This window comes from Hermetia illucens, chromosome 2, assembly GCF_905115235.1.
Source record: "Hermetia illucens chromosome 2, iHerIll2.2.curated.20191125, whole genome shotgun sequence".
NCBI classification, from domain to species: Eukaryota; Metazoa; Arthropoda; class Insecta; order Diptera; family Stratiomyidae; genus Hermetia; species Hermetia illucens.
The window spans coordinates 66,350,808-66,375,414 of record NC_051850.1 but is presented as its reverse complement, the minus strand read 5'-3'; the positions used below and the strand labels follow the sequence as shown (position 1 = coordinate 66,375,414).

Genomic DNA, 24,607 nt, shown 5'->3' with positions numbered 1-24,607 from the left:
AATAAATTCATTACACCAAGCCATAAACCTTCGCGTATCCAAACCATATTTAACCACTTAAGTGACTGCCTGTAACGTACTGTACGGATTGAAATGAATGTAACTAAGTAAAAAATCTAAATGGGGAATTACCTAGGGCTTTAAAGTAAAAGCTGGTTACCATCAACATTTGATTTAACTTGAAACGCACGTTGACACTCACCTCCTAATTGACAGGCTTCACCTATATCCAGCCCACAGATCTGATCTCACTGCTCATTCACTAATCCATAATTGCGTTCCAAGCAAAACATAAATCCTCCGTCCTTTCAGAGAAACAAAAATTGGGAGGGAAAATCCGTTTTGTTGGAAACACTCCTCGACGGTTGACACGCCATCTGGATGTGACATTCGAATCCAGCTCCCGTCTGAATGTCTTCGTCAAGTTGAACGAATTTTCTAGAGTAGTAAACACAAGTGCCAATTGGCAGATTTGTTCTTGCGGCGAGAAAACAAAACGTCTCTTGTATCAGTGTCGGCCAAGTGAAAATTCTGAAGTTAAGTTGAAAAATTGGTAATTAATCCTTGCGTTCGTGCAGAATGGTGGACTACAGCAAATGGAAGGACATCGAGGTAAATATCTCAGTGGAATTAGTTGTTTTCTTCGCACATGTTTGGGAAGCCCGGCTCCAACGTTTTTGACGTTTCAAGTTTTTCAAACGAAAAAGTGAATATTTCAATTAAATGCATCGCGTATTTCGAATACGGGTGGCCAGAAGGAGATTGTGGGTTGCTGTGCGGATGTATAATATGTAAAAAAAGAAAAGGCGAATCGGTGCAAACTGCACCTCGGTTCGCAAACGTTTTACTGAGTAACGCAGTTTTCCTTATTTTTCTTGGAATTTAGGTTCCCTGAAAGATATAAAAGGCAGTTAGAAGCACTCTTTTAAATGCAAAGATACAATTCGGGAAAAAGGTCAAGCAAAACTACAGATTAGCTGAAATAGTCAGGAAGTGAGGGCGTCGGACGATGAGTCAATGTTTAACTTGAGTTTGACTGCATTGAGCTCACCTTTTTGGGTCGTAAAAGTTTTATACTAGCGAAAGATAAATTGTTGGTTTTATCCTCAATGCAGAAGCTCCATAAGCAAATTGAAATGTTTCAAAATACTCAGATGCATAGAGAAGTAATGTGACGGGCTTCCTTCCGCTAAACAGCTCTAAATGTTCTAGAAAAAAGTGGAACAGTGTTTCGCATCTTCGTAGCGGCTTTGTATCGCGTCAGCAAAGCCAGAAGCCATCTATTCTAGTCAGTTCATAATTCTGGACATCTGGGAAGAATCATTCCTTAAAAGTGTTCACACTCTCTTTTCTCTACTTTCAAATGCCGCCCTCGCTCTAATTTTCCTCTGCCCGTGTCGCTTGTTTTCCTGTAGCAGACATCTAGTTTCAGTTGCCATAATTCTCGCTTCTGCCAGCGTTCACAGTCCGCCACTAAAATTTTCTTACTATCTACGTCAATCGAGGTCTGATGCAAATCTGTTGCTTGTCGTCAAAAAGAGGAAATTGGAGTTACATTTAATTTAGTTTAATGGAGGGTCCTGCAGCTCCGAGCACTAGGCCTTTGTACTACCCCCTTACGGTGTTCGCAAGCTTTTGCGAATTTGGGAAAAGTCTCCAGAGAGATGTGAAGAAAGTATGCAGCTAGGGACCCCGGGTACTTGCGCAAGGATTTTCGTCTGTCGGCGGAAGTTCAAACTTACCCACTCGGCTGCATGAATCGTTGCAATTTCACCTTTCGGAGTAGACTTGACAGTGGATGTCGGATGCCATAAGTTGGTTCTGTCCCCACCTCTGCGAATTCAGACCCTTGGCGTGCCAGCCTGTCAGCTTCCTCATTACCAGCAATATTTGAGTGCTCTGACACCCACATCAGAATTATTTCGTTTAGTCGGTCAAGTTTCAGCAGCAACTGGTGCCAACTCCACTCCACTGGTTTGTTATGTTGTTGTTTAGTGCTGATAACACTGCCCGAATGTGGGAACTGATTCGAATGGTGCGGTCCTGCCATTTTCGTCGAAAGCATTCTTCTGTTGCCAATAAAATGGCATACATCTCCCCCTGGAATATGGTCTTCATTTGTCCAAGGGTAGGGCTACTTCCATAATCGGATTACCTGAGAACAATCCTGCGCTTGATCCGTCTTCCATGACTGATCTGTCGGTGAAGATTATTAGGTCTTTAATCCCAAAAGCGATTTAAGGGACAGAGCATGGCTTTTCAAAAAGGAATCTGGAAACCATATAATCGGTCGACGTTAGACCTATCGGATGTTTATCAAGGAATTTCCATATGGACGCATCATCGTATGATTGGCCGCTTTTAAACGCTCCAATAGTATCGAACTGTTGTTGACTCTTTTCCATGTTTCAACTGAACGAAGGGTAGATTTAGGATAGCATACATCAAAATGGTTTTTGTTATACATCCAACGAATCCGTTTCGGTGAAAGTCCCCAGATTTTCCCTATCGCAGTCCTGCAGCACCTGAGCAATCTGCACGATTTCTGATATTATGTCAAGATATGGTGCTTCCATGTTAGTTAGGAGTCGAAATGCATTCCTAAATATGATATTTCTGTTTGTACCGGCTGAATTTCCGCTTGTGAACGGGACAAAGGCTGAAGAAAAAGAAGAAGAATTTCCGCCCCTGTTAAGGTGGGTAGCGTGTAGTTGCTTCACCTGATATTCCTAGTGTACATAACTAGTCCAGTCTTCCTAGCGTTTTCCGTGAGTCCGTTGTGGAGGCAACAACTGTGGATTACATGCAAAATTGCGCCTAGATCGTCCGCAAATGCTAGTGCGAGGACCCTTGTGTCTTCCAGGAGTCATAGCAAGGTGTCCATTACCAGGGCCATTACAGAGGAGAGGGAACCCCTCCCTATGAGCAGCCCCGAAGACATCCTGCTTCAATAGACTCCTGCCCGACCAGTATGTGACTTCTCCATTCCAGAATGTGAAAGATCTAACTGATCCAAATTTCCACGAGTGAGGCGATATTGAAGGCTTCCTCGATATCGATGATAGTGCCTAAGAGGTATTCTTTTTCAAACATTGCCTTTTCAATTTTTGCCGTGAGCTCATGGAGTGCTGTCTGCGTGAATTTGCCTTTCTAGTAAGCGTGTTGCCTATAGTGAAGTGGCCACTTAGGAATGTATGTATACCCCCTATGAACCGATCTACTAGTCTTTTTAGTCCTTTTAATAGAAAGGACGTTAGACTGATCGGTCAGAAGCTTTTGCGTCCGCATATGTGGGTTTTCTTAGTTTGGGAATAAATATCAGCTTCACGATTCGCATCATTCGCAGGAATGATGCTATCCGGACTTGCAGACTTGTATTATATTTATATGTATATGGTTGTTATTTACTCCTTGGTGGGATATAGCGCGTTAACCACACCCTTGAGCTCCCCCCACAACTTCCCAATTTCGTCTTCTACTGTTCTGCCCCAAGTGTCCTTGGCGACCAAATCGTCGACTATTTTGGGAATGGGAGTGGATTCCACTGCATATCGTAGCCCGCAATGCAATTGTCGTCCCTCCTTAAAGTGTGACACATCCACTGCTTACGAGTGGCAAGCCTGTGGGTCGACTTAGTTCTTCTTTTGAGATAATGTCAGGTCCGCGCACTCCGATGACAAGATCAGACAGATATTCACAAAAGCTTAAAACCTTGGGGTAACAGTGGAGTTCATTTTCCATGTGCTACTCCCATTCCCACAGTCTCAATTTGATCTTGGTGTTGCGTTAATTGCATTGCCAGGTTTTATAGACAGGCAGCGAAACCGAACCTATCGCTGTTAGTGCGTCGGGCTGCATCGTAGATATACAAATTGATCGGCGCTTTTAAAGCTCTGCCCATTAATGAGGAAGAGTGCGAAGACCCGGCAGACTGAGAATCTTGGTTTGGTTGGTGTTTATCTTCAATCGAAATCTACTTGCCTCTCTTTCCAAATCCAGATCCATTCGGCCAAAGTCCATATCCCAGTGAGGGAGCAAACAAATGTCGTCAGCGTTGTCTAGGATGCTCGAGGGAAGCTGTCATTGTCCATTGAACTCCTCCCCGTCCTCTGGACAAGACAATAAGGAATAATATGCAATCCTGCGATTCTTCTTTGAACCTTAAAATCATCCGAGATTTTGCCTCGGTGTCGCTCTGATAATAGCTAACAGTTTCTCTGGAACGTCCCTCCTGTGTCCAACACTCCAGATATACTCCCTGTGCACGCTATCAAAAGCTTTCTCAAAATCGATGAAGAGCAGGTGCATCGGAGGTCTAATTTCTGCGCACGGTCCGAAAATGATCCGCAGGGTGTTGATGTGGATAATGCAGGAGGATCCCGAGCGGAAACTAGCTTGATTTCTGTCGATCAAACTTCCGAAATGTTCTTTGATGCGTTCCAGAATTATTTTGGTTATTATCTTTGCAACGACAGGGAGCACGCAGATATCCCTCCGATTGTCACACTCAAAACGCGTCTCTTCTTTGGGACCGTGACGACTATCCCCTTCTTCCACTCTCTGGGAAAGGTCTCGAATTCCCAAGATTTCTGTGCGAGTGGAACCAGCTGATCAGCAGTAACTGCAGATGCAGCGATAAATAACTCTGCGGGGAGATCGTCGAGCAAAACGGCTTTACTCCGTTGAGGTGCACTCTTGGACGAAATGATTTCTCTTCTGCTTGAAGGAACAGTCTGTATCCGCATGTTACGGTGATTAGCCATTTCATCCAGAAGAGGAGGAACTTCACCGGATGTGATACGGGTAAGAATTGTAGTGAAGTGTTCTTTAAATTTTTCAGTTGTTTACCATTGTGGATGAGAAGTCGACCGTTGACGTCCTTCCCAGGAACGGTGAAAAGTTTGTGACCACATGCAAGTTTTTTGGTGATGCAATATACGTTTCTGAAATCATTGCGATTTGCGGCATCTTGCGCTGATCGGCGCAATAGCATATTCTCTCTTACCACGGCGTACACTAGGTTGAACTTCTCGAGATTTCGTTCGCTAACGGATTTCGAGCAAGTCACGGTCGCCATCGTTCGTAGCCGTCAGTAGAACCTTCAATCCCTTCCGTCCATGGATCCACTTCCACGATTCCGCAGTCAGCCAAATCTTATGACACCCCTTCGCGTGGCCGACGACCTGACACCCGAGAAAAAAGTACTTTTGATGGCGGCCTAATCTACTGCTGATCGCGAAGTGGTCGATCTAATTGCTCGTACGGCGTCGGTCATTTGAAACCCAACTGACCGTATGGTAGGCTCTGTGTTGGAAAAATGTACCACTGATGACGAGACGACGGAATTTTCAGAAATCTACGAACCCCTCCACCATTACCGTTACGGTCGTCAAGACCGTATTTCTCCATCACATGTCCGAGCAAGGTATTGCCAAACACCAATTTGGGATTCAAATCACCTATCACGATCACAATGTTACCTTTAGGGAGGCTTCCGTGAATTGCGTTTAATTGCTCGTAGAAACCATCCTCCTCCACTTTAAAGGGAAGTCTCCGTTGGTGCGTAGCATTGTCCAATTGTGATGCTCCTTAATCTGGACCGGAATCTCACAGTTAGAAATCTGTCAGAAACCGGCTCCCAGATCAAGAGAGCGCGCCTTGCGGTAGAAATTAAAAGCAACCCGACATCATAGTTGCGTCTGCTACCACTTGGCTTTCCAGAGTAAAAAATCACTTGGCCGCTAGAGGGAGTGGAGTACTCTCTAGAGTCACACTGTCCTACTTTACTTGCACCCAGAATGTCCGGCTTATATCGCTGGAATTCCCGCTCCAGTTGGAGAAAGCGAGCATTCTGAGCACTCTAGCCACCGTTAGCGAGGAGCGTGCACACATCCCAGAAACTAATCATAGTCCGTTTTCGATAGCCCAAGATTGTTACCGTGAGGTCAGTCCCTATCCGAGGCGTTGTTGACGTTTCGGTACCAATAAAGTTGCACCTGTCGTTTCCGAGATAGATTTGCCACTTCTTTATCGCTTTCTGCGTATCTCCCGCTCTGTGAACGTGAATAATCCAGCTTCTGGCCACGATCTTTAACAAGGATCCGCTTCAGCTTTTTGTTGCCTCAAGGGAAGTAGTCTTTTCGCAAATGCACCTGTGTTGATATATTACAATCGCTTAACCGATTTTATGGCCTTTTTAGAGCTTTCTGTGCCTGTTTATACCGATTCTAGTCAGCGTCTGAATCAGACTTCAGAGCACGCTTGTCGTTCTCTGTTTTGCCAAATCCGAGTTACGAGCATTGGAGTGGAGTGGAGTCGCTTTCTTCCTAAGCTTCTCTCACGCGTCTTCTTAATTCCAGCAATGGATTTGATGCGAAAGCCCAGGAATTGTGACTCGTTCTATTTTATACGTCGCCCAATCTGTCTTCCGCGGATTCCGAAGTAGAGTTGTCGGAGGTAGATCCATGCTTATTAAGAAAACAATGCGCCTGTGATCCGAGAATGTGATATTGTTTCATAATTTCCACTCTCCGATAAGAGCCACAATGTCAGGGGATTCTAAGGTGATATCGATGACCTCTCGCCTGACCACGTTGAAGAAAGTGGGTTCAAATTGAGGATCTGCAGATCAGTTCCTATTAGATATGGTGACTTCCCCAGTATATGTGGTTTGTGTTGACATCACATCATGCTATTACCCCCATACTTTTACTTTTGGCATTTTGGTAGGTCTGATGAATGTTCCACTAGGAACTTGTTCTGCTTCGTAGGGGAAATATGCAGAGCACCATAGAATCTCTTTATCTCTTGTTGATTTTTTATAGTTATTTTGGCCGTCGTGGTGTCGGCATGACATAGGTCGTTAACTAAATGAGCCTGGAGTTCTTCTGAGACTATCATGCAGGAGTATCACTTCCATTGGCATACAACAGGTCAGCATGTCGGAAGTTTAAGCCCCTAACTATCGTATCAGCAACCCATGCCTTCAGCTATTGATCCGGCGACTGATAAGTGCAGTCGCAGCCACTTGTAACGTGAAGGTTTCAAGTACGTAGTAGAGGCGGTAGGCCGATTGTTTCCGAATCTTAATATCTGGTTCGGGAATGCAAATAGTAAGGACAGTTCTCGGTCTATCGGATCTCTCTCCTGTTTTGCTGCCTAGCAACATCCCCATTACCGTTTTCTTCTGGAAATCAGAGGAAGCACTTTTTGAACGATGGCAGCTCAGAGATCCTTTTCAGGGTTCGTCGCGCACCTTCCCACACATCGTTGGAGCAGAAGCAGTACTGCCTGGGCCACTCGTGCGTGGAGTTACATTAGATGTTCGACAAATGTATACTGATGAATCTTTAAATATCTTAATAATAGGTAGTTCGATGTAGTGAATTTAGTTGATTGCACATTGCCAATCAATTGAAACCCAACTGACCTTGAGGCGGGCTCTGGGCGCAAATAATGTACGGCCCTACAGACCATACATCTAAATATTGATGGCAATAATTTATTCGATTAATGCCAAAGGCTACACCCAATCCGTGAAGATGGAACATTTGTACTTAAGCAAAATAGCCCCCTTTTCTAAGGTTTTGGGTAAAACAAAACTCTTTTCTTCGAAACGGCTGAAATACCACGCATACAGTGAATGGCAAAAATTTACATGGAGTTTAAAGGGCGGCTCCCCATATATGCAAAGGTGGGATGCAAAAATATTTTTTTCATTTAATGCATCTATGAAATGAAATTAAATGAAAGGTTTCAGTTAGTACTATCACACATTGCACATTTCAAAATGTTTATGAGAGGTTAAAGTGTACAAACTCAAAGTGAGACGAAATTTATTTTCGGAAACTACCCAATCCAAGAATCTGAAAAAAATTTAGGCCTTAAAATATGTTGAAATATTATCATTTACATTTCAACAAAAACTAATTCTTTTCTACTTTTATTACTGTACCCTAATAAACCTTTTCTTAGAAAAGAGATAAAGTCCGGAACTCATTCTTTTACTGTTTATACAAGTGTGCATGTAAAATGAGTTAGATAAATGCTTGTGGTACATATAGTTACATATCTGCTAGTTTTGTTCAATAAGTTTAGTCTTCGATAGACCTTTCTGAAGTAAGTAAGTCACTCCTTGCTTAATAGAAAAGAATAATAAAATTAATAATAGACAGAAAGAACAATTGTGTTTTCATTAAATAGATTCTGTGCCAATATTTCAATAGGTTATGGGCCCAGTACACGTTGTGAATTAGTTTCGGTTTTGAAAAGTAATTTTGAACAATACAAAGACAGTGAAGAATAGTGGATTCTGTGAAAATTGAAAAACAATAACATATAGGTAGTTATGGATCGTGTTAGTGCGAAAAGAAACATTAAACCCTTTGACGGTGAAAAATATAGTGTCTGGAAATTTCGAATTCGCGCCTTATTAACCGAACTAAATGTTGTGCAAGTTGTAGACAGTGAAGTTCCAGATGAAATAACCGAAGAGTGGAAAATTGCAGAAAGGACTGCAAAAAGTGTAATAGTAGAATATTTAAGTGATTCCTTTTTGAGTTTTGCAAAGGAAGAACATACGACAAAAGAAATAATAAGTGACTTGGATGCAATATACGAACGAAAAAGTGTCGCAACCCAATTGGCTTTAAGAAAGAAGTTACTCTCTTTAAAGTTGCAAGGTGATACAAAACTGATAAAACATTTCACTAATTTCGACGACATTATTCGCGACATGTTGGCGGCTGGCGCAAAATTAGATGAAACTGATAAAGTTGCACATTTGCTGTTGTCATTACCGAATTCGTATGATGGTGTGATAACTGCAATAGAGACATTATCAGATGATAGCTTAAGTCTAGCTTTCGTTAAAACACGACTGTTGGACCATGAAGTTAAATTAACGAATGAGGGACGAAATTTATGTGAACAAGTGCTCCATGTTGAAAATGTGTCATACAAAAAAAGAAAGGTGCTATGAATAAAAGCGACTTTAACAGACATAATAATAAAATTAATAAATTAAAATTCCCTAAAAATACAAGAAAATTTGAATGTCACCATTGTGGAAGGAAAGGGCACATCAAAAAGGACTGCTATTATTATAAAAACTCTAAATCGAAGTTCGATAAAAAGAATGAAACTATGGATAAGAAAAGTGAATCATCAGCAAAGAATGCTTACGCTTCGGGATTCGCATTTATGATTGGTGATAATTATGAGAGTGACCACGTGAAGAATGAAATAGAATTTGTCATCGATTCTGGTGCATCCGACCACATAATAAATAGAGAAGATTTAGCAAAAGACTTTGAGCATCTTCAACATCCGTTGAAATTATCTGTGGCAAAGATTGGATCATTTATAACAGCAACTAAGAGAGGCAAACTGAACGTAATCAGCAAAATAGGGATACAAGGAGAATTAAAGGATGTTTTGTACTGTCCGGAAGTTCCATACAATCTATTATCTGTAACAAAAATGCAAGCAGCTGGAATGACGATAATTTTTAATGAACGTGGTGTCGTTGTTCAAAAAGGTGGTAAGACCTTGATGACAGGTGAGCATTTTAACAGTATTTTGAAATTGAATTTTAAAGTTGGAATTTGTAAGACAGAAAATATTGATCGCTTTCAATGTTACAAAAGTCAATTATAGCCTGTGGCATCAACGATTAGGACATATAGGCAAACAAAAGTTTGTAGAATTGAAAAATAAACAAATGATTTATGATTTAGATCAAATTTGTAACATAAATCCTAGTGATGACTTGTGTGAAGCTTGCATTAAAGGTAAGCAAGCCAAGCTACCATTTAATAAAGAAAAGGATAAAAGTCATGTAAAAAGACCATTGTTTATTATTCATTCTGATGTTTGCGGTCCAATATCTCCTACGGCTATAAACAACAAAAATTATTTTGTGTTATTTGTTGATGAATATACACATTATTGTGTGTCATACACGATTGCACATAAATCCGACGTTTTCCTGGTTTTTAAAGACTTTGTGGCAAAAAGTGAAGCACATTTTGATTTAAAATTAGTAAATTTATATAGTGATAATGGAGGAGAATATCTATCAAATGAAATGAAGGACTATTGTTGTGAAAAAGTTATTACTTATCATTTGACAGTTCCGCGAGCGCCACAGTTGAATGGTGTTTCGGAACGAATGGTAAGAACGATAACCGAAAAGGCTCGATCCATGATAATTAGTGCTTGGATGGATAAAATTTTCTGGGGTGATGCAGTTCTCACTGCTACCTATTTAATAAATATCACTCCAACTGGAGCCCTAAAACAAACCAAGACACCATATGAAATGTGGCATGGTAAAAAGCCACAAATAAAATATTTGAAGATATTTGGTTCTACTGTTTTTGTACATAACAAAAACAGTAGAACAAAGTTTGATGATAAGTCTTGGAAGGGAATATTAGTTGGATACGAGCCAAATGGTTACAAAGTATGGGATGTTGAAAGAGAAAAGTATGCAATAGTAAGAGATGTAATTGTTGATGAACTTGATCTTATAAGATCAAGACCTATTGCGAAATGTGAAGGAGTTAATAAAAGAAACTCTGAAGATAAAACTGATGTTTCTGACAAAAAGTCAAAATCAGTAGAAGGTCAAGTATCTGAAAATATATCAGATAAAAATAATGTGCAAGTAGAAACTGATTCCGCTGGTATTCAGTCAAAATCAGTGGTTGACCGTGAAAAATCTGATAATAGTAAATCAGATGTGACAGATCCCATGAGTGAAAAAAATGAAAATGAAACTTCTATAAAAGAGAATAATAGTCCGAATTCATCTGATAGTGATAAAAAAATTCCTAATGAACCAAGGAGAAGTGATCGAATTAAGTGTAAGCCATTGGTAAATTATAGTGAAGATAATATAAATGATGATCATATTTTATGCGCTCAATCAGTAATTTGCAAAATTCCAACTTCATATAATCAAATTAAAGATAGTGATGATAAAGATAAATGGAAGGAAGCAATCAGGGAAGAACTAAATTCTCTTTCAATTAATAAAACTTGGACTTTAGTACCAAGACCAGAAAATAAAAATATTGTTGATTGTAAATGGGTTTTTACAATAAAAAATGACGAATTTGGAAATCCATTAAAATATAAAGCACGCCTTGTTGCAAAAGGTTTTAGTCAGCAATACTTGGTAGATTATAATGAAACCTTCGCACCTGTTGCAAGAATTTCTAGTTTCCGATTCATGATTGCATTCGCCAATCAATTTAATCTACTAATTCATCATATGGATGTAAAGACAGCCTTCTTAAATGGCAAATTAAAAGAAGAAGTTTATATGAAAGTTCCACAAGGAATATCATGTAAAGAGAATTTAGTTTGTAAACTGAATAAATCCCTATACGGTTTGAAACAAGCAGCAAGAAGCTGGTTTGAAGAGTTCGATCTTGCTTTAAAAGAAAGAGGTTTTCGTAGTGCACCTGTTGATAGGTGTATTTATATTTTAGACAGAAAAGATATTTCGAAAAATATATATGTAGTACTGTATGTTGACGATCTTGTGATTGTGACTGCTGATATTGATACATTAAATAATTTTAAAACTTATTTGATGAATAGATTCTCAATGGTTGATTTGAAAGAAATAAAGTTATTTTTGGGAATAAAAGTTACTGGGAATGGTGAAGAAATTACTTTAGATCAGAGTGCATATATAGAAACAATTCTGAAGAAATTTAATATGCAAGATTGTAAAGCGGTTTCCACTCCACTCGAAAGTAAATTAAACTATGAAGCTCTTAGTTTAGAAGAGAACTACAATGCACCTTCTACAAATCTAATTGGATGCTTAATGTATGTAATGGTATGTACACGACCTGACTTGAGTGTAGCTGTTAATATTTTGAGCAGATACATGAATAACAATAATCAAGAGTTGTGGAAATATTTGAAGAGAGTATTAAGATATTTAAGAGGGTCCACTAACATTAAATTAACATATACAAGAAACAATTATACTAATATATTAATAGGGTTTGTAGATTCTGATTGGGGTGGAGATGCTAATACAGATAGAAAAAGTACCACTGGATATCTATTCAAATTATTTGAAAATTGTACAATAGCGTGGAATACTAGAAGACAAAAATCAGTAGCAGCTTCTTCTACAGAAGCAGAGTATATGGCTTTATTCGAAGCAGTTAGAGAAGCATTATGGTTGAAATCTTTATCAGAAAGTATCAATCTCCATATCCCAGAACCAATTATAATATATGAAGATAATGTTAATTGTATCAGCATAGCAAATAATCCGACCAATCACAAGAGATCGAAACACATTGATATTAAGTATCATTTTTCTAGGGAACAAATAGAAAGAAAAATAATCAAAGTTAGTTATATTTCAACAGATAATCAGCAGGCAGATATTCTAACGAAGCCCGTATCAGCAATCAAGTTTAAGGAGCTCAGAACCGCGATCGGCTTGGAGTAATATAAGGTACTTTAAGTGAGTGGTCTGATTAGGTTTTGACTGGGTTTTCCTAATCCTTGCAACAAATGTTGGACTACAGGTATTTTGTAATTTTCCCAGAACGAACATACAAAGGAGTGACTCTAGCATTTTTGATATGATAAATTCTTAGAATTTAAAACATTACATTTCACACGATTAGTTTTTGAGGGGCAGTGTTGAAATATTATCATTTACATTTCAACAAAAACTAATTCTTTTCTACTTTTATTACTGTACCCTAATAAACCTTTTCTTAGAAAAGAGATAAAGTCCGGAACTCATTCTTTTACTGTTTATACAAGTGTGCATGTAAAATGAGTTAGATAAATGCTTGTGGTACATATAGTTACATATCTGCTAGTTTTGTTCAATAAGTTTAGTCTTCGATAGACCTTTCTGAAGTAAATAAGTCACTCCTTGCTTAATAGAAAAGAATAATAAAATTAATAATAGACAGAAAGAACAATTGTGTTTTCATTAAATAGATTCTGTGCCAATATTTCAATAAAATATACCCCATTTCGATATCTGTTTCAATAGACTTACTCTATTCAACTTCCCCTCCTCAATCATCTAATGACTACTCCTATCTATTGGACCGTTCATGCAGTTTCTTTTCATGTTTGCTCACCCTGTTCCTTTTCTAACTGTTCTGGCGTTTCTGGAGGCTCTATTTTTGGTCCCTTACTATTCCTTTTTTTAAGGTTTTGTGTAAAACAAAACCTTATTAAAATCGATCAATGTCTATCTGCCTGTCTGTCTGTCACATTCACTTTTCTCCAAAACGGCTAAACTCATCCAAACGAAATTTGGTGCACAGATGGGAACTATGAAATCCCACGTATACAGCTTGGCATAAATTTAGGTGGAGTTTAAAAGGGGGCTCCCCATACATGCAAAGGGAGATTCAACATTTTTTTTTCACCGGATATAGTCGTGTAGGGTATCAAATGAAAGGTCTCGATTTGTGCTTTCCGAAACTGACATTAGTTTTGGCATGAATTGCAAGGTGCGTGAGTAAGGAGTCAAAGTGTGTGCACTTAAAGTGAGACAGGACTCATTTTCGGAAACTACCCAACCTAGAAATTCGAAAAAAAAATCAGGGTGATGCGCTTAGTTCAAATATAGGCCTCAAAATATGTCCTATTCCGATATCCATTCAAATAAGCTTTCTAATAGTATATTACTAACTTTTAGAAATTTACTGAAAAACCCCCCTCAAATTCATGCTAGGACTCCCGAATTGCACCAGCATAGAGGACAATATTTCATATATACATGCTAAATTTCGTGGAAATGTGGCCATTAACGCCAAAGTTATAGCAGTTCAAACTTTGCAATTTCTCGCGAATTAACTGCTCCCAAAGCCATGCAAATAAGATGCTGACGTCATAATTACCCGGAATAATTGACATTCGCGTGAAATATTAAAGTCGCATTTATTGAGAATCTACTTATCTGAAGCCCTTTCTAAGGTTTTGTATAAAACACTTATGTGAAATCTAATCTTCGAGATATGTCCCATTCCGATATCTGCTCGAATAAATTTACTAATAGTATATTATCATCTTTTAGAAATTGACCAAAAAACTGCCCTTGTTCATCCTCGGTGTACTAAATTTTGCGCCGACCTAGAGACAGCCTCATGCATCCACATGCCAAGGTTCATAAAAATCCAACTATTAGTGTCAAAGTTATAGCAATTCAAACTTATTAATTTCGTGCGAACTAACAGCATCCTAAGCCATACAAATAAGATGCTGACTTCATAATTAATGAGAATAATTGACATTCGAGTGAAATATTAAAATTCCATTCAAGAAGAATCCAATTTTCCCCAGCCTTTTTTTTTATATTTGATGTAGGTTACGTTCTTGGCATTTGCTAATAATATTAAACTCAGAGGGTGAAGCGAATGAGGATGACTATTATCAATACAGGGGTTTCCATCAAATGATTTATTTAAATCGCTTTCTAAAAAATAGAGCGCAATGGAATTTTTAGCTATGTGACACGAAGCTGTCGTGCACTCGTCGCTCCTTACATCTTTTTCTTCAGCCTTTGTCCCGTTCACAAGCGGGATTGGCTCGTCGTGATCCATTTCGTCATTTTATTTTATCAAATGCCTGATCAGGATGTAATCGCGAGGCCTTTAAATCCCCATCCAGCGTATCAGCCACCGTTGTTTCGGCCGGCTTTTTGGTTGCTTACCATTGACGTCGATGTTCAGACCAATATTGGTAAGTGAATTCTCGTTGGCGTGAATTACGTGACCACACCATCGAAAACGCCTCTCTCGAAGTTTTCCCACGATCGGTGCAAACCCATGTTGATCATGGATATTCTTATTTCAGACGTGATCAAAATGTGTCACACACCAGTATAATGCAACATCTTCGTCCCCATTACCGCAAGACGCCGTTCATTGTCTTTTGTAGTCGGCCAACACTCAGAACTATAGAGAGCGGCAGACGGACGACATTGCGGTAAATTTTAGATTTGGGACGTGCGCTGATACGTCGATCACAAAGAGCACCAGTTTTGGAATGCCACTTCATTCAGGTTTCGTTATTGCGTGAAGCAATTTCATTACGCTCTTCTCCATTGGCTGATAGCATTGACTCGAGATATTTAAACCGCTCAGTTCTGGCAATGGCAGTAACCTGCCCAGAATTGAACGATTTAAATATCTTGGCTCAATGCTATCAGCCAATGGAGAACTACGTTATGCTCCTCATATAGGGAAATACAAAACCTTTTACATCTGAAGCGTTAAGCTTTCGGTTTCCTCCCGTCCATCCTCTCTTGCGGGTTTTTGCTTTACGCAGACGACTTCAATTGTTTCCCGCTGTCTCGTTTCCGCCTGATTGCCCTCCTTCGCAGTCCAACCTAGGCACTCTTGTCCCTTGGTGCTTGGTTAGCAAACTCACATTAAATATTAGCAAATGCCACTGGGTGTGCTATTTGTCTAAATCCTCCTCATCATCCTTTTCCTACTTTCTTCGTGGACAACCCCTATAATTACTGACTTCCTTTCAAGACCTGGCTGTATTCTTCGCTGACAAACTCAATTTCCACTTCGTTGACATTATCAATCAAAATTATTTCTATCGCTTAAATATTTATCTGATTTGGAATAAATTGTCACTTATGGAAAGAAAGAGAGTCTTATTTTAGTGATGCCTTTCTTCCCCAGATTTCAGACGATGAAGACGAGACCCATCCCAACATCGATACTCCATCATTATTTCGATGGCGTCACCAAGCGCGAGTCGAGCGTATGGAACAATTTGAGAAAGAACGGCAGGAATTTGAGAAGCAAAAGCAAACAAATACGACTAAGATGAAAGAAATTAAAGAAAAGCTAAAAAGTGGAGACGGTGATGCCGAAGAATTGCAGGTAAAGTTGTGGTCGTGGCCAAATCTCAACACATCCTATCCATACTGATTTGACTAACCTTTTCCTTCTGCAGAAAGCTCTAAAAAACTTGGAAATCGAGGCGAAAAAACTGCAAGACGAGGAAGACGAGTTCCGCAAAAAAGAGAAGAAAACGCCTTGGAATGTGGATACAATCAGCAAACCAGGTTTCGAGAAAACACTGCTGAACAAGCCTGCTCCACGGTCTGCTGAAACCTTATCCGAAGAGGAGCGAGAGAAGCGTTCGAAGAAATTTATGAAGGACAACGAGGCCCTGTTGAAACAATTTGGAATGCTGCGGAAGTACGACGATTCCAAGCGTTTTCTCATGGAACACAATCACTTAGTGTGCGAGGATACCGCAAATTACTTGGTTATCTGGTGCATAAACCTCGAAATGGAGAAAAAGCATGAATTGATGTCGCATGTTGCTCACCAATGTATTTGTATGCAATATATCCTGGAACTGTCGAAACAACTAGACGTAGATCCCCGTGCCTGTGTTAGTTCATTTTTCGCGAAAATTCAGAATGCCGTTGTCGAATACAAGGATCAGTTCGATAACGAAATACAAGAATTTAAAAAGCGAATCGAACGACGTGCGGAAGAGAAGCTCCAAGAAGCCATAGCCGAACAAGAGGAGGAAGAACGGAAAGCCCGGCTGGGACCTGGCGGATTAGATCCGGTCGAAGTCTTCGAAACTTTGCCAGAAGTAAGTTTTTTTTGTTCTAGAAATTCAACTGTAATTTTCACGGATTTTGTTTTAGGAGCTGAAAAAGTGCTTCGAAAGTCGCGATATTCAAATGTTACAGGAAGCCATCACGAAACTTCCAGAGGAAGAGGCACGGTATCATATGAAACGCTGCGTCGATTCCGGTTTATGGGTGCCAGATGCGAACGCAAAGTCAAACGTAGAAACTGAAGATGGGGCAGAAGAGAAAGCCGATAATCGGGGGGACTTCAAAGCGGAAACAGCTGCCAAAATAGAAGATGTGGACTAGAAAGCTACACGAGAATATGATCGTTTATTGCGTCTGGCACATCTTCCGCCGTAGAACGCATGTGGCACTCATCAAGTCATTTTCATTATTCATCTTTTGACAAAGATTCAATCATGCGTTTTTGTACATATGCACACGTTGTATACTTTAATGCAGTCTAAACAAAGTTTCAATTATAATACGGATCGTGTTTTCCTGACAAAAAAAGGATTAAATCAATGTAAACAAGGACAACTCCCGGATAAATGGCCATTTATTTGCTAGATGTTAACAATACAAATGCATGAAAAGTAAGAAATTGTTCTTTTGTAAAGATTGGAATCGTCAGTGAAGGATCTACTTGCTGCCACCCCAGCCGAGGAAACCTTTGACGAATCCAGAAATTCCCGCCTTCTTCGCTCCGGGCGACTCAAGTTTATCGTCCAACGATGGGAATTCGACATGATTGAGAGCCAAATCGAAAAATAGTGGTTTGCACGGGATCGGCTGCATTTCGGGTGTCATTTTGTAAACATTTGGATTCTTCGTGTTAAGCGATTGGTCTTCTTTATATTGCGAGAGTCGTTCGAAAAGCGGTTTGGATGACTTCTGCGACCGAGACGTGAATACAGAATCTTCGCTATTGTCGCTCTCCAAGACACTATAAGCGTGTGCAGAGAATTTGCATCCGTCAATTGTCGCGATAAGTTTCTCCAAGCCATCCTTCAAATTGAATTCCGTGAGTTTCGTTTTCAAAGCGTCAGATGCATATTTCTTTGATCGTTCGTACATGGCCACAGCCTCCTTCCACCGCTTCATTCCGACTAAAGTCAAAGCAATATAATAACAACGGAATGCCTTGAAAGCAACCGCCAGATTTTCTATTTCATTTTGGTAGCTGGAATCCTCCTCCATTCCGCTAATTTGTTGCATTTCCGAAATGTTTTGCAAAATGATTTCAAATAGTCGAGTTAAGTCCTGCGGCCGGACACGTTTGCCTTCAATCACTTTGCCCTTGTCGTTTGGATCATCCAAGTTGGCCTTGGCCTGTGCCACTAGGCACAAATTTCGCTCTAAAGTTCGGCTAAGACGAATGTAGGACAGATAGGCCAATAGATATTGGATGCCCGAGACTGTTTGACCAACAGCAGCAACTCGGAGCTTCGGATCCTGTTTGATCTCATCCTTAACAGCAGAAATTGCATCCTTACAGTCCATGAGGATGTTTTCAATTATCTCAATCTTAGCATCTTCAGTTTTAGCTTTTTCCAAACTCTTGTCAAGCTCTTGTAGACTTAGTAAGAAAAGACGAACGCGTTCCGGCCGAACAGTGACTTTACGACCACGCCACTCAGTTGTTTGAAGAGCTTCGCTGCTTTGCGTCTTAGTTTGGGCCACCAAGATATCCAGGTTTTCAAGTAACCCTCGTGCGCGTAGCTCCAATAAATCATCAATAGATCCACCTCCATCGCCAATATTGTAAGCACAATAACGCAAGCTTGGAGTTAGCTCGTCAACCTTCGATCTGTATATACCTTGCTCCTCCTCCGGGAGCGCTTGCGCCAGGTTCTCGTAAATGACTTGAGCTTTCTTAAAACTCTCGGCTGCTGATTTCCAGAGGGACAATTCAAAATGAAGTGTGCCATGCATCCAGGCGACGTAAGCTTCTGCTTCAAGCTTCGTACGAGCGTCGAACGCATCAGTCTGCAAAGAAATAAAAGCGTTAGATTTCTAACAAATTGAAAAATATTTGAGAGTAGATAGCTCTGCGACCTGTACTTAAGAGATTTGTGAATGTTTTTAATCGTTTAATGACAGAATCTGAGACACAGCATGTTCCAAGCGTATCTACAATTTTTGTACGGGCCTCATATTTACGCTGTAAGTTCCTGAATTAATCTTCGTTTTTGTTGTTTTAATAAGAACGATTCAGAAGTCGTCTGGTTGAACTTCTGATTTTTGCGTTTCTTAGTTCCACCGTGGAATTGTTTTACCGCATTCGTCTCGTAATATGCCAACCTTCTTCAAAATACTCTATAAGTCTATGGTTTAGAGTTTTTAGTTGAGCTTTTATCGTCAGTGAGACTTCACTCGGCAATCTCTAATCAACTCTAACATCTTCCGAATGCAGATAATTTACTTCACTTCTTGTAGGTCTCACGGACATAGACACCCTAATCTTATGCTTCTTGCGCGTGTTACCGCTAACTGAAGAGTCTACTGCATCTTGATGGTGTAGTCACCATAGACACTAAGTGGACGCTTTCCATTGAAGTGGAGAGTATGCTTTCCACAGATTTTTGCATTGGGAACATGAATTTGGTGAGGCTTCCAAAATGCAGACCCCGGCCGCGACTTGATTACTTAGTCGCGATTCGACTCAAAATCTGGGACTTCTTAGCACTTGAAAAATTAACATCCTTTGATTTCACCTTCATGTTTGGATACTGTTGTGCAGTAGAAAATTGGGGCAGGCAACTCCACCACAAGAAGTTTGTGCCCGAGGGGAACTACTGGTTGCAAAACGACAACATGATCCGTGCGGCGATAATGATGAATACACAAGGTATGCGGTGTACTTTTCGGGTGCTCAGAACTGATAGAGACAGTGATTTTGTACAGAATCCGAATTATTTTGGGGGTCGCGAAATAGCTAAAACTAAGGTGATAATAAAGGGGTTCGCATGATTTTCACCCTGGTTCCGACTCTCTACGACTCTGTTCGAAACAAATGGAAAATATAAGACAAATATGCAATGCTCTCCCAACAACTTGATTCTACCACAAAAAAAATGGCAGCATTCTTTTCATCTTTCTATTTTCGCATGGAATAGGATTATTATTAAAGAACGGGATAAATGTCCTTGAAAATACGTTTGGAACATACTGTGAGGAATTGAAAGACGAAACAGAGTCTTCAAGGCTGTGAAAACTGTGATGTGATGGATCTTTCATCAACTCGAAAATTGGAGGTACACTATCCGAGAACAAGTGACAGGTTGTAAAAGGAATTAAAACACAGAACAGAGGTTACCAGCTAAAAGAGCAGGAACTGCAACATTAGAGGAGGATATAAAATATCTGGAATTATTTATAGGGTATAGATGTTAGCTCTTGGCAGAAGGTTAAGATTGTTTTGTTAGCTCAGGTAAATAAAAATGTGTTCAGTTGACCATTCATCATCTCATTAGACACATGCTGATGACTATATCGTCATTGTGGGCAACCTTAATAGTCAATTGGGTGAAAAGGCAGATGGCAACAGATGCCATGTAGGAAAAGGGTTTGGAGCACACAATGAGGGTGGTAATCGTATAGTAGATTTTGCGGACATTCATTACCTTGTAGTTATGAACAAATAGTTCATCAAATGATCGCCTCATTTTCCTACATATATATATATTTGCTACATATACATTATAGTGGCAACAGTAAAACGAAAATCGACAATATTCTCATAAGACGCCGATGTTTTAAGGAGCCGTTCCTTATGAGATCATCGCAAATCAACATCAGCTATTGATTGCCGTCTTGCCGTCTACACATGTAGAACACATTGGCCCGCCACGTACTAAATGGTAAAGATTTCGTAAGAATAAAAAGAAGAAATGAGCTCACTTACACAATTAGCAACCATTACGAATATTCAAGAAGCGGCCTACGCAACCCTCGGGATCACCAAGCCAGGAAAGCGGTTCATCAATGGAGATACTTCGCTTTGGAATGACGATCTTCAAATCAACCATAAGTTCTTCGACAATAAAACACTGGACCCCTGGAAAATTTACAAGAATGCCAATTGGGAGGCAAAGAAAGCAACAGGTCCTGATGATATTGCATCTGAGCTTTGGAAAGCGAAAAGTTGGGACCCGAGACTGTGGCTGTGAGTTTTTCAATCAGGTTTTTCGGCAAGGTAGAACACCATATGACTGGCAAAAAAGCACCACAGTTCCAATATGGAAAAAGGAAGGTAGTCCAGCAGAATATTCAAATTTACTTTCGATCCCATTGCTGTCCAATACCCTGAAGATCTTTGAACGCATTCTTGACAACGGTGTTCGCCAAATCGTTGAAAAAACCGTCAATCAATCCGAGTTTGTCAAGAATTGTGGAATTACTGACGCAAAGCAAGCTGCGCGGCTACCCATAGAGAAACACCGTGAGAACCATCGCCCTCTTTACATTGCATTTCTGGATCTAGAGAAGGCGTTTGAATGTGTGCCACACAAACTTATCTGGTATGCTCTACGACAACACTTAGTGCAAAACGAATTCGTGTGCGAAAAAAGGAAGCCTGGAAGAACCAACAAGTCTGTGAACTAGAAAAGTACGCAAGTTTTACCAACAAGTTAGTACGATGAAGCCCTACACCTCGATGCTCATCCTGCCGAGACAAAGAAGATAATCTAATTTCCGACAGAATGGGCATATTGGAGCGATGGATTGAGTATTTTGATGAACTGCTCAACAACCAAAATATCGGCGAGTTGGAGGTCTCGCTAACTGAAGACGACGGACAAATGCTGCCACCACCGCATAGAAGAAACAGTCCGTGCAATTCATCGACGTAAAAACCATAAGTCGCCAGGAGCCGATGGAATTACAGCCGAATTGGTTAATTGGAGGCGACCAATTAAACCATGTGGTTCATCAACTGATGCTCAAAGTAGGGGCCAGCGAATCAATGCCTGACGACTGGCAACGAGACATTACCTGTCTCATATCTAAAAAGGGAGATATTGCGCAGTGCAGCAATTATAGGGGTATCACGTTGCAGAGTACCATCTATAAGATATTCTCCTCTATCTTGCTAGGTCGAATAGCCCCATACGCCCAGAACATCATTAGCCCATACCAAAGAGGCTTCACTCAAGGCAAATCAGCAACAGATCAGATTTTCTCTTTGCGGCAAGCGATGGTTTTTCCATGTTGGAATATGGACATTAGTTGCAACATCTTTTCATCGACTTTAAAGCCGCCTATGATAGCATAGCCAGGGTAAAACTGTACACTGCTATGAGAGAATTCGGTATCCCGACGAAATTAATAAGACTGACTAGGCTGACCCTGATCAATGTGCGAGGCCAGATAAAAGCAGCAGGATCACTCTCAAGACCATTCGCCACCAACAACGTCTTCTTTAACCTAGCCCTGGAGAAAGTGATCCGTCATGCAGAGGTAAATGCGGGAGTTACGATACTCTTTAGGTCCACCAAACTATTGGCCTATGCTGACGATATCGACATCATGGGAAGAAAGACCCGAGATGTACAGTCTACCTTCATCCAGATCGAGCATGCGGCGCAAGATCTTGGGCTACACATTAGTGAAGGCAAGACGAAGTATATGGTGGCAACGTCAGCGCCAAAATCAAAAGAACGAACAACATCGAATCGCACTGGTGAAACGAAAACAATGAAGATAGAAGACTACAACTTTGAGATCGTTGATAATTTCTCCTATCGAAAATCACAACCGATAACAGTTATGACGATGAAATACGCGTACGGTTGTTGGCAGCCAACAGACCCTATTTCAACTAACAAAACCTGTTTCCCTCGAAAGTCTCAAAGCTGTTACTTTACAAGAATGATCTTGCCAGTCCTCATGTATTCCTCGGAAACTTGGGTTCTTAGCAAGAAAAATTGCGAACTCTTGGCCGCGTTCGAGAGAAGAATCCTCCGAAGAATTTTTGGCTCCCTACGTGAGGATGGACTATTCCGTAGCCTACATAACGACGAAATCTATGAGCGATACCACAACATTCTGTTTGTGGAAATCCGCTCGACAGATTGCGGTGGGCGGGTCAATTAATTTGTATGGATCAGGATGATCCAGCCCAGAACGTCTATAAATGCAATATCTATGGTAGAAAAAGAAGACGAGACAGACCCTGCCTGAGATGGAGCGATGGCGTAGGTCAGGACGCCAGACAGCTTTTAGGGATATCGAATTGGTGGACCTTGGCGCAAAACCGGGAGAAAAAAAAATGCGGTGCGGAAGAAATTCGGGAATTGCCAGGTTAGGTTGATAGAAACTTGAATGAAAGCTGTTTTTTATATTTGATTTATTTATTTAAATCTAATATCGATCCTGCTTCTCATTGTGGTGGTCACAAAGTGAGAGCTATGAGCAGACTGTCCTTTGTACCGAGTGAGGCTCTACTTAACCCTCTAGCAAATAGTTAACTTTTAGGGCGTAAATAAATTCAGTAGAAAAGAAACGTAATTACAAATTACAAGTCTCTGGAAGTAATTAGCACCGCTACAAAAGAAATCAGGCGCGGCCGAAAGTCTAGAAACTTATAAAGCTCCAAAAGATTAATTACTCAACGAGGATCAAGCCAATCACTAAGGAAATCGACAAGCAGTCGCCGAAATATACATATTTGCAAAAAATAAGTTTTTAGGAAAGTAAACGGAAACGGGTTTGAATTTTTTATTTATGTTTAATCTCCATAAAAACTTGGAGATTAGGAAAATAGTGGGAAATATTGGGCGTCTCACTTGTAAACATTTCGTGAGATCGAAGGGTCATTCCAATGGAGGCTAAGAGAATTTCATCGCACAGTAAATTCAAGAGGCTGAAAAAAATTAACCTCCTGGAACTCAGAGAGATGTTTGCGCCAGCCCTCCTTCTTCCACAGTTAAATTAATGTTGATCGCAGCGTAGTCTCTTATGAAAATTCGTTTTTTATTCAAAGAAACAACTTAAACTCCCAGCAATGGCATGGAATTATGTAAATCATACCCTCGTCTTAAGGAAAGATATATTCGAAGCTTCCCATGTATATTTGGACTCAAATAATAGATATTTACTGAAAAAAGGGTCCCCAAATTCATTCTTCTCTGCACCTTCTCGCATAAACGTTGTCTAAGCGATAAAGTATCAAACATTCCTACTTACATTACACAAAGCCTGAAGTTGCAGTGAATAGATGCACGCCTTCCGCAGTTTCCCGACTAAGTGAAACTTCTTCCTTGGCTCGGTATTGGCCTCTTGACGTAGCTGGGAAAGTACAAAATTTATAATTCTTGGAATGTGTTGGATGAAACCAAGCCCTCCTACCTGCATAGCATACGACCAGGCCCGCTCCGCCATAATCAAGGGAATATGAATGAAACGTTCGTCTGCTCCCTTGCCCGTGAGATTGGCGATGGTCACGTCACGTTTCTTGAAGTGCCTTTTGTCCCCTTGCGGCAACTTTAGCGCCTTCCGCAGTCGCCTGACTCGACGAGTGCAATACCCGCGGTAGCGCTGATAGTCCCCATGCCTCAGGCCGTGCTGCTGTTGAGAGTCCCTAATCAGTCGGAGAACTATTTAAAATCAGTTAAGGAAAATCAAGTTGGCACTGTTATCTGAAGTAGAAAATAGCACTCTGTTGTGGGTGCAATGTAAACTCCCCACCATGACAGTAGAAAGTGATGGGTTATGTGTCGCAGGGCAATTAATATGAATTAACAGTTGAAAAGGATACTCTCAATGGAATATATCTTCTGGGCATCCTGTACTTGCTCGACTTCTTTAGTTTCTTCCGCTTTTGGATTGTTCGAAGGCGGATTGGCAGCCGTATCTTCCACCATGTTTCCAAGTCGTGTTGGCAGATTAATTTTTAACGTCACTATGACTGTAAGATGTCAAATGTGCCTTGGTCTTGATGGCAATGGTTATCCGAAGTGCTATGCATCCCGAATGCAGTTAATG

At 40.4% G+C, this 24,607-nt stretch overlaps 2 protein-coding genes across 2 annotated transcripts; one reads left to right on the top strand and one right to left on the bottom strand.

Annotated features, from left to right (window-relative positions):
• Positions 1 to 433: 433 nt before the first annotated feature.
• LOC119649270 (hsp90 co-chaperone Cdc37) lies at positions 434 to 17,105 on the top strand. The gene is made up of 4 exons (XM_038051359.1): positions 434 to 612; positions 15,702 to 15,905; positions 15,979 to 16,635; positions 16,691 to 17,105. Exons 1-4 carry the CDS (start codon positions 580 to 582, stop codon positions 16,922 to 16,924), a joined length of 1,128 nt encoding a protein of 375 aa, XP_037907287.1. The 5' UTR covers positions 434 to 579; the 3' UTR covers positions 16,925 to 17,105.
• A 54-nt stretch (positions 17,106 to 17,159) lies between these two features.
• LOC119649268 (signal recognition particle subunit SRP68) lies at positions 17,160 to 24,542 on the bottom strand. Its single transcript, XM_038051357.1, has 4 exons — positions 24,381 to 24,542; positions 23,972 to 24,219; positions 23,810 to 23,911; positions 17,160 to 18,607 (listed from the first exon to the last, which is right to left on the bottom strand). Exons 1-4 carry the CDS (start codon positions 24,484 to 24,486, stop codon positions 17,261 to 17,263), a joined length of 1,803 nt encoding a protein of 600 aa, XP_037907285.1. The 5' UTR covers positions 24,487 to 24,542; the 3' UTR covers positions 17,160 to 17,260.
• Between the last annotated feature and the right edge of the window lie 65 nt (positions 24,543 to 24,607).